The sequence below is a fragment of the Labrus mixtus genome, chromosome 21, assembly GCF_963584025.1.
Source record: "Labrus mixtus chromosome 21, fLabMix1.1, whole genome shotgun sequence".
In the NCBI taxonomy this organism is placed as follows: domain Eukaryota; kingdom Metazoa; phylum Chordata; class Actinopteri; order Labriformes; family Labridae; genus Labrus; species Labrus mixtus.
Genome location: NC_083632.1, coordinates 19,801,779 through 19,816,034, shown reverse-complemented (window position 1 = coordinate 19,816,034; position 14,256 = coordinate 19,801,779). Strand labels below are relative to the sequence as shown.

Genomic DNA, 14,256 nt, shown 5'->3' with positions numbered 1-14,256 from the left:
CACTGCCTCCAGTAATGTGACTACAATCTGTGTATGGTTTGTTTCCATTTGTACAGAGAAACACTGATCTGTCATCTCTGTTAAAAACGCACGAGTACAATATATGAAATGTAAACCTGGAAACATGAACAAAGCATTACAATTAAAGTCTAGACAGGATTACCACTAAAAGCATCCTTGTTTCATGATTTGGGAAGAAATGTATGGAGTGTTTCTTATCCCTGGAAATGTGTTAAAAAAATATGAATCCTTGTATCATATGTGGAGGGTCTTGGCAGCTCAGTGGATATGCACATCAGAACTTGCTTGTGTGGAAAACAGGAGGAGGAAATAATAAATCTGGTCTCCTTAACCTTAACAGAGAAGAGTATATTTTGTTTTCATATTCTCTAAGAGGGTGTAACATGTCAAACAGTGTCTGTGGTTGTTTATTGTACTGAACAGAAGCGTGACAGGTCAAGAATCCACCTTTAATATCACACAACAGGTTATAACAAACAAACAAACATGCTGTGAAGAGCAGCTGAAAAAAAGGAGATAGGAGACAAGTTTGGTTGCATATTTTTGAAACCGCCTTACATCATCATGCTTAGAGGATGTTGTCATCCCTCCACAATAAGACGCTTGTCTCTCAGATCTCTTTCAGACAAATTGTCCTGTTCTGAAATCTCACAGTGACAAGAACCAGCTATGAAGCCCCTGAAACAATTTATACAGAGGAATTCCACGTGGAAAAGAAAAATTGATGGCTGAACTGTAGATATTAGATAGTATTAGATACACTTGTAGCATGGTTTGTAGACTTCATATGTTTATGGATCCCTTTAAGACCCCCCCCCCCCCCAAAGAAAAGAGAAATGTCCCCATTATGAAGTTTTAATATTATCTTTAGTCGTTCAAAAATAAATACTCTTTCAAAGTGCCAATATTTCTATTTTCAGGGTGTGTGCTCTGGATTACTATCTGCTATGTGCTTTCTATCACACTATTTCAAATAACATAAACCACTGAGCCTACTTTCAGACTGGTCACTTTTTCTTTTTAAACCTTTTACAACTTATAGTTGAAGTAACTTCAAGGCACCAAAACAAAAAACAGAAATTCAAATGGCCATGCCCTGCCATCATTGTAATAATCTGTCATTTAACCCAGTGCCTTTTGATCTTTATAAGGTAGCATACATATGTACAATCAATTCAAGTGTTCTGCCACAAAAGTCTACTTTTGTGAAGTCCATGATGTTTAATTCATTTTGACACAGCCATAGAGGAGTCAAACCAATTTGACGTTTTAGCATTGAGGCCATAGTTTAAATATTGTATATTACCAGCATAATATCGAGAGGTGTTTATATTGAAACACCTCATGCATGTTGATAGAAAGGAAAAAAGATAATAAATATGTCCTATCAATAAAGTACAGTCCAGTACAACAGATCCCCTTCATGTAAACTACAACAATAATCATGTGTTTAGAACATTATCAAAACTTGATGCCTAAATAAACATTTTTAACTTTATATAAAACAAGAACATACTGTACATCTGAACTATTGCTATTGTAGTCCTTATACTATATTAATTACAAAGCCAAGTCCTTCGGTTTGCAGTTTCTATGTTTACAACTCAACAAGTCTAGATGATGTCATCAGAAACGTCACGACCGGAAGTGGTCCACTATCATTGAAGGGGTTGAGGCAGGAGGGTGTGAGGGAATGGGTGACCATGACAAGTTCATACTAGTGGGCCCTGCTTAAAATACAATGAACACAGAAAGTTCCATTAAGGCAAGATAACTTTACATCATAGGATGACAGTAAAACAAAAACAAAATATGAAAACACTAAAAACACGGGGAAGTAACTTCAGGCAGGTAGCGAAATACAATTCGATTTAAAATGAAAAATAAACATTTTATATATAAAATAAAATAAAGATAATATTGCTGTATTCTTAGCTGTGACTTTGACATGTTTTTTTAAAGGTCATTCAGCACACATTCACTAAATATCTGTAGTCTCTGTTTATTAATGAGTAAGTAGCCGATATTAAATAAACAGATAAGCAGCTCCAGTCCATTCACATCAAATCTCACTGGGCTAAAAAAGGAGACCATTAGGATCCGTTTCCATCCATGAAGAGAACAAAGACTGGACTGTAGTGTGGTGAAGCCCGCTGTTGTTTTTAGCAGCAGTAACCCCCTGCACCCCCCGCCCCATCTCTGCTGCCTCCTTTTCATTTGCTGCTTCTCTTTTTTTTTTTAATCCCGCCTGTGTGCGCCGCATCCATACCAAGATCCACTGACTAGGCTAATTCCCCGCATGTCCCCGCAGCTTTCACCGGCTTTAATTACATCATTGCCTTAAATCACATCTTTAACACGGGGACACATCTTGGCCTGGCTGACAGCTGATCACGGTGAGTAATCGATCGGGTTTATGGTTGATTTGTAGCTTCACACATCAATCCTTTCATTCTGAGTGAGGGGCGGACGGTGCATGGCTGTATTGTGATGAAATGTGTCTTTATCATTGTACAGAAGGACCACTTGAGCCGTCATCTTTTTTTATATACACACAGCGGTGTTTTGTGCCGAGACGTATTTTGGTGTCACATTTTTGGCCATGAGTGGAGCATCCTGTCGCCTTCTCGTCTCAAGCTGCCACAGTGTGAGAATGTTCTGGAAACAACCGGCCTGAAGGGCTTTTCTTTTTCTAATGAATTATGTAGGCTCTGCTGGCCTCACATTCAAACACATTTTACCATAAAAACAGGCAGTCTCCTTTAAAGGTTAATATAAAGTGTGTGTGTGTGTTTGTGTCTCTCTCTCTCTCTCTCTCTCTGTGTGTGTGTGTGTGTGTGTGTGTGTGTGTGTGTGTGTGTGTGTGTGTGTGTGTGTGTGTGTGTGTGTGTGTGTGTGTGTGTGTGTGTGTGTGTGTGTGCAGAGTACTTGACGTGTCTCCCATGCTGATGCAGAGCAGTAACAGCCATAGTGCCCTGGTTTCACAGGGAGGTGCTTTTGCCCTTTTGTCTGTTGCTTTCAAAGCTCCCACAGCTTCTCCCCCTTTCCCTTCACTCCAGTTTCTGATCTGACTTCTCATACTCTTTTCTTTTTTCTTTTTTTAAATTCAGCCTCTCACCCTCCTGATTAAATGTTTTCTGACACTGAAGCACTGTAGCCTCATTAAACAGGTCCACTTGCTATGCCTCCCGGCACAATAAGAGGGCTAATGAAAAAGGACCAGTCAGGATGCTAAATTATTTAGGGCACATATTTCGCCTTGTCATCCATCAGTCATGGTTTTAGTCATCGCTCCTCACAACAGAGAAAAAATGCTTTCCTTGTCTTAAACAAACACTTACCAACTTTATTCCAGGAGGAAAAAGGCCCAACAAATAAACAGAATCTTTCAGCCAAATTAAAATACAAACTAGAGTGAATCGAGACACTTGTTTTTGATTCTGAGGACTCTAAACACTTCTATTTAAAAATGTTTTGATTTGTGAAAGCCAACCTAAACCTCACTAATTATATTGTTTTACAAACTGTCTTTACACCTTTCCATCCATCAGTCATGTTATTTGATAAGGAAGATAAAGAATAACAAGAGGGCCATTAGGTCTTTTAAAAGATGTGTGAATGCTAACACACAATAACTCAATAGTAACACTTCCTCAGAAAGTGCTATATCACCCATAAAAGCTTCTTTTAAAAGCCTATACAAGATAATGACTTTCAAACCTGATATTGAAGATTTGTAACTCCCATTATGCACTGTCTGAAAAACATTTAGTACAACCATTAGGGAAACTCTATTCTCTATATTACCATGACTGTAGTTTGAATGAGTTTCTGACTTTTGATTGAAGATCTTAAACCTGAAATGAAGTTCTTTTCTAAGACAGAAAAAAATCATGCCTGCTTGGTTAAAAGGCAGCATAATTGACCAAAAGCAAGACAATAATTGCCTTTATCATTACTAAAAAGCAAGCCTATGTTAATCATAAGAAAGACACTTTTTTAAAGCAGGTTCACTTTGGTTGACGCACATTAACATAGGCTACACAGAACAGAAAAAGCTAACTCAGGTTGCTAGCTCGCAAGCTAAGATTGTTAGATACTTGAACAGTCAGCTTGGTACCTGCTTAGCATCCTTATGTTAGCATTGATATTTTGGGAATGTTGACGTTAGCATGTAGCCCAAAGCACTGTTAATACCATCTCTCGCAGAGCAGATAGCTTGGCTGTAAACTCTCTTTTTAATGTGACTTCCTGTTATTAGAGAAGCTAATGGAACAGTTCTCCATGTTAACCTCACACAACCTCTCTATAACCACTCCCCACAAACATACACTCACAAACTCTCACACACAAACTATATTTAGACTGACAGTAAGAAAGACAGAGTCTGATATTGAGCGAGCCTCACTCTACACTCTGAATTCATCCATTGTCAAACGTAAAGCCTGCAGATGATATAGACAACATAAATACTAACATTTGTTGGGAGGTGGATAATAACACAAATACTGTGTTTTAGTATGTGTTTAACTCCTGTAATAATCTTTGTGTTTGTATCAAGTGTATCAAGTAATTGCTTACATAATAGTACACACATCACATCTCCCAGTTACAAAATGTCAGTGTGTGTCATGGCACGGTGACCCAGCTGATATGATTATCTGAAGCAGAGAGCAGCTTGTTGCTCGGACACTCAGTTTAAGGAGTAATCCTGTAATAGTTCTCATTCTTGTAAAAAGGGGAGTTTTTTTTATGTATTGGAGCGTGATGAGAAGAGTTGAGCCCTCTGGGAACAGGCTTGTTTTTACAAAATAGGGGAACTTTTTTCAGGTTTATTTTCGGGCTTTTTATTCCTTTATATCACAGAAAGTACAGTGGGTAGAGTCAGAAATAGGAAGGAGAGATTGGGCAATGAAATGGGAGAAAAGAGCCACAGGTTGAATTTGAACCCAGGCTGTCTGCTTGGAGGATTATAGCCCCCATTGGGTACATTAGGGCGCTCACACTTACCACTTGGCTACCGGCGCCCCATAGGGGACCTTTTAAAAGCCAACAAGGTCACAATCTGGGGCTCTGATGTCCTGCTGCTTATTATTTTCATTTTTCTCAAAGCAACTTCCGGCTGTTGTGAGGTCGTTTTTATAACTACAGGAGGTAATACAAAAAAAAAACAATTAAAAGCTAGTAAAATGAACCAATTGGTCATTTTCAACCTCTCTGTATTACTAATGTAAAAACAATCACATGTACCTTCTTCTAATACAGCTACAATGACGTCTAACCACATATGTTCAAATGATTAAACAGTTCTGGTGTCACTCCCTCATAATCAAAGAGCATGGCGGGCGTTACAGGTGATTTTTTTTATGATCAACGGTCATACATAAAGAAGTCCATTTGTAAGAGGCACTAACCATAATTTTGATGCTTACAAGACTCAAAGGACCAGAATGCAAAGCAGTCAGAGAACATGTCTCACTTTGATTAAGACACATCATTATGTTTTATTATTTTGGGTTGACATGTTATTTGTCACCAAATGAACACCTGGTGCTAAATGTGTCGTCCTATCTGACAATTTCATTAAAATGCCCGAGTCTTTTCTTTATAAGATTGCACAAGTTATAAATACATTAAGCTACATTAAGGTTTTATATTGTTTTAATGTCTTTTAAAGGTGCACCAGTGGTTTGTTAGTGAAATGTAAAAGTTGGAGAATCGAAAACAATTCTATACTTTATATTTTCTGAACTGAATACACAAACTTTACTCAAAGAAAAAATGTGTCCCTGGAACACTTTAGAGCTTAAACGCTACCAGGAGAGTTACGGTTTCACTGTTGCGGACCCCCCCACCTTAACTTCTCGCGTCCATCTTTCTTAACCTCGTTTCCTTCTTTATTTCAGGTAGTTTTTGCTTCTCTCCTCCACCTGAAAGACCTCCTCTCTGTGCATATCTCCCCTCCCTCACACACTCCCTGGCCATGCAGGAGGCGTGACCCTCCTTCTTCTTCGTCTTTGTGCAACGTTGGAGGAGATCTGACGCAGAGAAAACGACAACAACAACAAAAAATCCCAACCTGTAATTAAATTAAGATGTCAGACCCTGATCCTTCATCACCAGCTGACCCTCCGCTGCCACTCACCTCCCCCCGGACCCCCCTGCAGCTCTCTTTCCCCTTCCTAAGGGAGGGCAGTCGGGTTTGGGAGCGGGAGAGGAAACCGCCTCAGCCCGGAGAGCTGCCCAGCCCACTGCCCACCAAACGCACCCGCACATACTCAGCGTGAGTGTTTGTATTCATATGTGTGTGTAAAAAAAAGACAATTGATGAGCAAGTTTTGAATTCATGACATGAAATGAGAGATGGAAAATAGGGATAAAAAAAAAAAAAAAACATTTAAAAGACAAAATATCTGTATAACTGTCGTGAATTATGATGCACTGTCCCACTCTCTCTCCCTCTGGCTCTGCTTCTGTCTCTCTTTCTATGCAGGACAGTGCGAGCGAGATCAGGTCCAGTATACAAAGGGGTGTGTAAAAACTTCTCCAGGTCTCAGGGTCATGGATTCATCCGCCCCTCTCGCGGAGGAGAGGACATCTTTGTCCACATCTCTGAGTGAGTATTTTTAAGTTTCTTAAAATCTCAAAACATTACCCCTGAATAAGTCTGAGTGATTTCACGAGTGTTGACTCAGTTTTGTGTTAGAGACTATTTCAGTCATGAATACTCTCGTCATAGATTTAATCATTTATTGCTCTTGTGGTTTGTACAGTTGTAGATGGCAGTATTGGTTCTGCTTTTAGCTCTCAGCAGTATCAGTGCAGCATGCCACAGATTCTGCTGAGAGCGCAAACATTTAATTCCCCCCAAGGGGACATGCAGAACAGAACCTGAATGTGCATGTAATGATACTGACATCTTGCAGACATAACAAGCAAACAATTCATCCTAGATTATAAAAAGTGCTGACTGAAGCTGGTGGAGGTTGAGGTGGTGGACGGAGCATTTCACAGCCGTGTCTAGCAGCAGAGTGGATGTGATACAAGAGGAGTGAGAGGCAGAAAGGTTTAAATTGACCACCATGTTGTCAGAGTGTGAAAATGATTGGTTGGCATTGGGGCGGTTCTCAGACCAGCTGATGGTCGCTTGCGGGCAGGACTACCGTATTACGCCTGAACTAACGCAGGGCTCCATATATTTACAAAAATGGGAAATGATGGGTTGGTTGTGTTGTGGAGCTTTAGTCATAGTCTACTAGACACTATAAGTTAGTGTTTTTCCAAAATTACCACCGTCTCCAACCAGTCCCCTAACTTTATGGCAGCACAGTATAAATTTGGAGTGCCTGTTTGTGAGCAGGAAGCAGCAGGTAACACTTTGAGTTTTGGGAAATGGAAGTTGAACAGTTGCATTTTCCTCTGATGTCACTCCCAGGATAGGAATCTTATATGTATATACAGTATATATATGTATGTATATGTATTCCTGCTATGTACAAGGTATCTGCCAATAAAAATCATATTGCTTCTCTATTCATCAATACAAAGTGAAAAATCTTGACCCATATTATAAAATACAAACTAAACGTTTTGCCTCTGTCAGACCACAGTTAACATCAATCAGCCACTTTCCAGATAGTATCAGTGTTAGCTTTGAAGAGTCTGAAAGATAATATGACTGCATAAGAATATGACTTGATACAAAAGGACTGGCTTAAATTCCTAGATGACATGACATTAACTAATGTAAAATTAGCTTGGAATTTGCAAACTTTTCAAAGCATTGCCTTCAATTCTAACAGTTATGTTATCCAGAAAGTAGTTTAATGCTATTATTAGGCTAGCTGTTGTCTAATAGTAGCTAATCAGACTTTTGTGCTAACCCAGACTTTCAGACTTTCTGGCTAACTCAGACTATCTGTGCCTATTAGATTTAACGTATAAAACATTGATTTCCCATGTATGAATTTACAATGGTTTGCTGTTTTTGCTCATGTTTCCTGTACAGCATTGATGGAGAGTACGTACCTATGGAAGGGGACGAGGTCACGTACAAGGTGTGTCCCATCCCTCCCAAGAACCAGAAGATCCAGGCTGTCGATGTAGTGATCACCCACCTGAATCCAGGCACAAAGCATGAGACCTGGTCAGGTCAGATCATCAGCTCCTAAACCAGTGATACACGCTGTGAGGCTGCAAAGACAAAGGAGGATTTAATTTGAGGGTTTTATGTTTTTGGGATGAAAGGTTTGGGGCCGGGTCAGAAGAGGAGGACTCAGAACTTGGCCTTTCGCTTGGGCCTGAGGTGACATTGTTATGAAAAGTGTTGGTTCAGTTGAGTATTAGGATTATAATTAAGGTTTTGAATGTATACGTTTGAATGTTTTCCTTTGAAGGTCAGGGTTTTATCATTTCTTTTTGAATGTTTTAATTATATATGTCTTGGTTAAGATTATCTTAACAGGGTATGGTGTTAGCATTTTCACTTTGACCTTGAGAATCTTTTTTGCTTGGAAAATGAGTTGCTGTTAGGGAACTAATGTTTTAAATTTCGGATGCTGAAGAGGCTGAATCTTATTTTTCTGCAATTTGACCCAGTTAAGCTACATTGGCACTCGTTCAGCACATTACAGACAAGCTAATCTTTATTTACAGATGTGGTACAGTACAGGATTTTGTTAGTAGAAATGTTCTTGGTTTTGTTTGTTGTATGAGTAGTATTGCCCAAAAGCGTTTTTTATTGGGCAATGCCTGTGCGAAGGAGAACAGTCTGTGCGGACCATAAAAGGGGCGAAAAGCAATCCACCTTAAAGCAATCCAAGGACCCATCAGCAGTCATCTGACGATTATTTAGCTTTTATTAATAGTTTGATCAAACATCTGCTTGCAAGTGCAAGTTAACAACCTGCTCTTGGATTTAGTTTCTCAACACTATTTCCATTCTCACTTATGTTGCTCTTTGGACGGTAAACTATCGCAACACACAGAAAACAAAGTCTTTGCTGGAAGTCCTTCATCACTATCCTGTGGCTACACTGGCAGCCTCGTAAAAGCTGGCCATTGCTCCCAGAGGCAACATAATTGTCGGATGATAGCCGATGAGTTCTGAGATTGCTTAGAGTCTAATTTAAATCTGATGGGACCAGCTCAGTAAATCTCTCTTTCAGACCCACTTTCATGTCGCCTCTTTTTACAACCAAGCAACCTACTGATGGAAGCTTTGTGTCACCACTGCCAAAAGTCATGTGACCAACATCTCAATGAAAAATTTAGCCATATTGTGACTGTGTTTACAACGGCAGACAGAGAAGAAAATAAAAGGAAATCACATTTGTAAAGACCCTTTCTGTTGTCTTAATGCCAAGGGAGCAGCTGCTCAGCTGTGCCTTCAGGAAGTCATGTTATTTTCATGATGTACTCAAAAACCCTGCTAGTTCACGGCTGCCAAATGAAAACAGTGGGAATTCAGTCTGACAAATGCATTTTGGCCTCAGGAGCTGTAATAAGCTCGATATATAGGGAATTATTTTCCTTCTTAGTGTTGTAGCACTTCTGTATTTTGTCTACTTGAAAAATGTAGAAATCCAGTATTATTGTAGCCAGCTCCTATGACGGTCTTCAGTTTTGGTGGTAAAGACAGTAGCTGGACGTTGTGTTGGCCTGCCACAGGAAACCAGGCCAGAGGGTTTGGGGTGAGGGAACAGGAGAGGGAAGAAGGTCAGGAAAAGGGCAGAGGATGGAGTGATGATCTATGGGTGTAGTGGATAACAGATACAGCTTGATTTAAAGTGATATAAAGAATGTGTTTGAAGCAAGATATGAAATCAGCAGTTCTCAATTTATGGCTCTTCAGGTTAACTTGATAAGGTTGAAAAAATAGTTTGACATTTGAGGAATGATGCCTATTTGGTTTTTTTTTTGTCAAGAGTTAGCTGAGAAGATGGATACTACTTTCCTTTACCTACTTAATGTCAAGCTACTTGGAGCTGTTAGCCTAGCTTAAACTGGCTGAGCACAAAGACTGGATACAGCTAGCCTCGCGTTCCCTGAAGGTGACAGAAAATGCACCAGCACCTCTAAAGCTCAGCTATAAACATATTATTTGTTAAATGCACTAAAAAAAAGAAAAACGCCAGTCTTTAGGACATTTTAAGCTAACCACCTGCTAGCTAAACCTTTGTGTAAGCTTGAAAGAGGTATTGCTTACTGTTAACAAAAAAGTGAATATGTACCTTTTTCAAAATGTTAAACTATTTCTCTAATTTGTTTGTGGAGAAAAAAGAAAATAAGCTTTGATAGCAAGAAGTTTCTAGTATTTTCTATTGTTGTTATAAAGCTGGTAAAATACATTATTTGCAGCTTCCGAGCTTTCTTTTCTTTTTTTCATATTATGCAAGAAAAAAAGTGATAAAGAGAAAAAATCAAAACAACTTTCAGAGAACAGTATCAGGCTGAGGACGATGAACTGCTGATTTAGTTTGTTTGATAAGGTGGAGTCTTAATATGTTTCTACATGTCACGGCATATGACTGTCAACAAAAAACAGAGCAGGAAAAATGTCCTGTTGGGAGTTTGAAAAAAAAAAGGTTATTTATTTATTGACTTATTTATCATTTGTAACTATGAGACCATCAGGTTTTTTGGTAATTAAAAGCTGCATTTATAAGTATTTGTGCAAATGTAAGCCTCTTTGACTATTACACTGCACACCTCACTCTAATGATACTTCCCTGTTAATATCTCTTTGCTACTGTCATGTCATCATCGACAGGTTAAAAAAAACCTACGACCTTTCCTAACAAGTTTCTTATTTCTACATAATCCTCGTGTATTTTTATTAGCTATGTCATGTACAAAATAACAAGCAGTCTTGTTTCTGGTTATTGGCATGTTTTGTACTGTTTGTGGTATTTTTTTTTTTTTTAATGTAGATTGTGTTTATTTTGTTTCATCATGCAGTAACAGCCGGCGCCTTCAGAGAGACATCATCAGGTGTTCTATGCATCATTGAGTGTGACTTGACAGTGTAGTAACACACTGTTGTGTTAGGTTTCTTTCCTGTGAGAGAAACGAGTTTGATTGTGTTCGCAAGCACTTTTTATTTTTGTCAGATCACTGTGACATTGTCTTTTGTCTTTAAGGTCGAGTTTGAATAAAACTTACTACTGTATTCACAAACCTGTGTGGCGCTCTGTGTTTTGAATACGATGATACTGTTTGAAGGACGTTCTGTGCTCCTTTTCTCTCCATCTCTTTAGTCGTCAGTGATCTCAGTACAAAGTGGAATAACTAGGGCGGTTATTTTAAGAGCCCTCTTTAACAAAGTTCTTTTTTTTTGCTATGTCTCAGACAGCTGGTTGGGATCATTCATTGTCTTGGCTTGTTTTGGCACAGATTATGTTGAATCCTGGAGAAAAGAAACAGGCCTTCACTGACCTGACCTGGCAACCCAGACACTACAGATACGGAAAGTATTCACTTGTTTTACTGAAGCAGAAATAACAAACACACACTGCTCCACTGAAACAAAACTCCTAGATGGAAAAATGCAGCACTTTCAGATATTAAAAATATCATCATAGAAATGATCAGTCTTCTTGCTGATGGTCTCATTTGCTTTTGTTGGACATTAAAATACACCAGTATTAATTTAAGTCTTTTTAATTTGCAAAAATTTCCTCACAGCTGCTTCAACGCCTGGATGATCTGGTATTATCATGTTTTGTAAGCTCATCGTGTGTAAATTGTACTGGTAAAGAAGCTATGAAGTAAATCCAACAAACAAAAAGGGTGAAGTATCATTGGACATTGGATGTCAAATTTGTAGGCTTCATAGTACAAGAGTAAATAGGTTATATTTTATTGTTGATAATTGTAGACTGTATGATTGATGATTAAGCTTAAACCTGCTGTCGAATAAGAATCCTTCCTCTCAGGCAGCCCTTCATATTTAAGTTCAGACTCTTGCAAAGCAACATTTTAGAGGGTTTTGTTAAACATTTGACGTTTTTTTATCTTGCCATTTTTCTTTAGTTCATCAATTTCACCACTAGGTGTCAGCAGAGTTCATGATCCACCTGTCACCATACCACTGTATGTCTGATGAGGAAGAACAGTGAAAACTTCTGGATACAATTAGTCTCTAAATTTGTGCTGAACTTGTCAATCAATCAATCAATCAATCAATCAATCAATCAATCAATCAATCAATCACTCAATCAATCAATCAATACATCTTACTAATACAGCGCCAATTCATGACAAATCTTATCTCAAGACACTTTACAAAACAGCAGGTAAAGATCTACTAAGACCCAACATGAACCCATCATGAGCATTAAGTACAAAGTTACTGCTGAAACTATGTCGGGGTTGGAAATTGGTATAGAGGAAGACGCACCACATAAACACCCCCCCCCCCCCCCCGATTGATTTTTCCTGTTTCTCCAGCCTCTGGCATTCAGAAGACATTAGACTGATAAGAGGGGAGTAGTCTAAGATTACAAGGCTAGAGTTGACACTCTGGGTTCATGACATTTTAGGTCCACGTGTTACAGGATAAAGTCAGCATATAAAGCACTCGTTGTGACTGAACAGAATGACACTTTATAAAATACAAAATGAGAAAAACTTGAATACACCCATGAAAAGAAATATATGAATTAGCTTGACGCACTAAACCTGAGCATGTTCGATGCGTAAAGTGAAATCAATACAGCAAACAATGGTTGTCAAAATAAAGAAAGCAAACACAAGGATTAAGATAATGGGGCAGAAGAAAACAGGACTTTGGTCTTTATTCAGATTGTTTGTTCTGTTTTCAGACGTTTTCATTTCAACCATTATATTAGAAAGCTGCAGATTTCAGCCATATTTCAGAGGAACCAAAAAGTTTGACATGTTTTTATTATTCCAAAACTAAAGCTTCGGATTTCTCAGGTAATTATTGAGCACAAAGGAGAAACTAGTCTGTTACAAGTCTAAATCTGATCAAAGTTTTCTCTCAGAAGTCTCCCAGTATCTCACAATCATCAACATTACACTCTACACCGGGGGTGGGCAACTGGCGGCCCGGGGGCCATATGCGTATCCCATCAACCCTCAACGTGGTCCTCAGGTCAATTTTTACACATCAATTAATTGGAAACATGAAGAAAACATGACAAATCTGCCATGAAATCATGAAAAACCAGAAATATGTCCATAATAATATTTGATCACTGGTATATGTTGAGTTAAATTTGAGACATAATTGACTGTAATCGTTTTTGTATTCTACAATTTGGCCCTCTGGCAGTGAGAATTAACTTAATGTGGCCCTTGCTGTGACCAAAGTTGCCCATCCCTGCTCTACACTGATGATCAGGACATTTAAAACCAAACCACACTCCCTAAACAAACCTTTACTAAGTCACATTTTATACCCAACATTAGTTCTGAATACAGATCAAATGAATTGATGTAAAGGAAATAAAAAGAACATATTTATTGATTTATTTGTACAACACAATTTGCACACACACACACATCCTTATCGCTTGCAATTCATGGTTCAGGTTGGTTCACTCAATGTCACAGAGACAGATGAATAAAATTTGTGTCTGAGAAATGCCTGGAACTGTGTGTGTTTGTTTGTGTGTGTGTGTGTGTGTGTGTGTGTGTGTGTGTGTGTGTGTGTGTGTGTGTGTGTGTGTGTGGTTTGTGTGTGTGTTTGTGCGTATGTGTGACCTACATGAGGATGCTAAACGTCACAGTGCTGTTTCAAACCATCAGTTAACAGACGATGTATAACCGGACTATTCAGACGTTAAATTAAAGTGAGGGAACTCTCAGTTGAACATAATAAGCTCTCGGATTTACTTTGTTCAGTCTCCTTGTCATGTTGCAGGGTGTGTCTGTGCGTGTGTGTCTGTGTGTGTGCGTAAGTGTTACAGATAAACAGTACAAAACACCTCTGAACTGAATCACAGGAGTGTGTGTGTTTTTACAGCACGTTATCTGGGATTAGTTTTTTATGACCCGACCAACCTTTGCTCTTCTCTTTTCTCTTCTCTTCTTGCTCTCCTTTCCTCGGGGGATTCTCAGAGAATGACAGGCACAAGCACCAATACACAGGTCATCTGTCAAAGCATGGAGTCAGATTTTCTTTTTGTTTTTTAATAATTCACACTTTTTCAACGAATTAAAAAGAAAGTGTTTAAAGTTTAAAAGGCAAAAAATGTCATGGATTTTCTT

General features: G+C 38.7%; 1 protein-coding gene across 2 annotated transcripts; it reads left to right on the top strand.

The window, feature by feature from the left end:
• The first annotated feature begins 2,199 nt into the window (after positions 1 to 2,199).
• Positions 2,200 to 11,199, top strand: csdc2a (cold shock domain containing C2, RNA binding a). Of its 2 annotated transcripts, XM_061028160.1 has the most exons (5): positions 2,200 to 2,417; positions 2,539 to 2,789; positions 5,932 to 6,304; positions 6,515 to 6,637; positions 8,030 to 11,199. In XM_061028160.1, exons 3-5 carry the CDS (start codon positions 6,117 to 6,119, stop codon positions 8,190 to 8,192), a joined length of 474 nt encoding a protein of 157 aa, XP_060884143.1. In that variant the 5' UTR covers positions 2,200 to 2,417; positions 2,539 to 2,789; positions 5,932 to 6,116; the 3' UTR covers positions 8,193 to 11,199. The 2 variants fall into 2 exon arrangements, with proteins under 2 accessions (XP_060884143.1, XP_060884142.1); XM_061028159.1 differs by lacking the exon at positions 2,539 to 2,789.
• Positions 11,200 to 14,256: the final 3,057 nt, after the last annotated feature.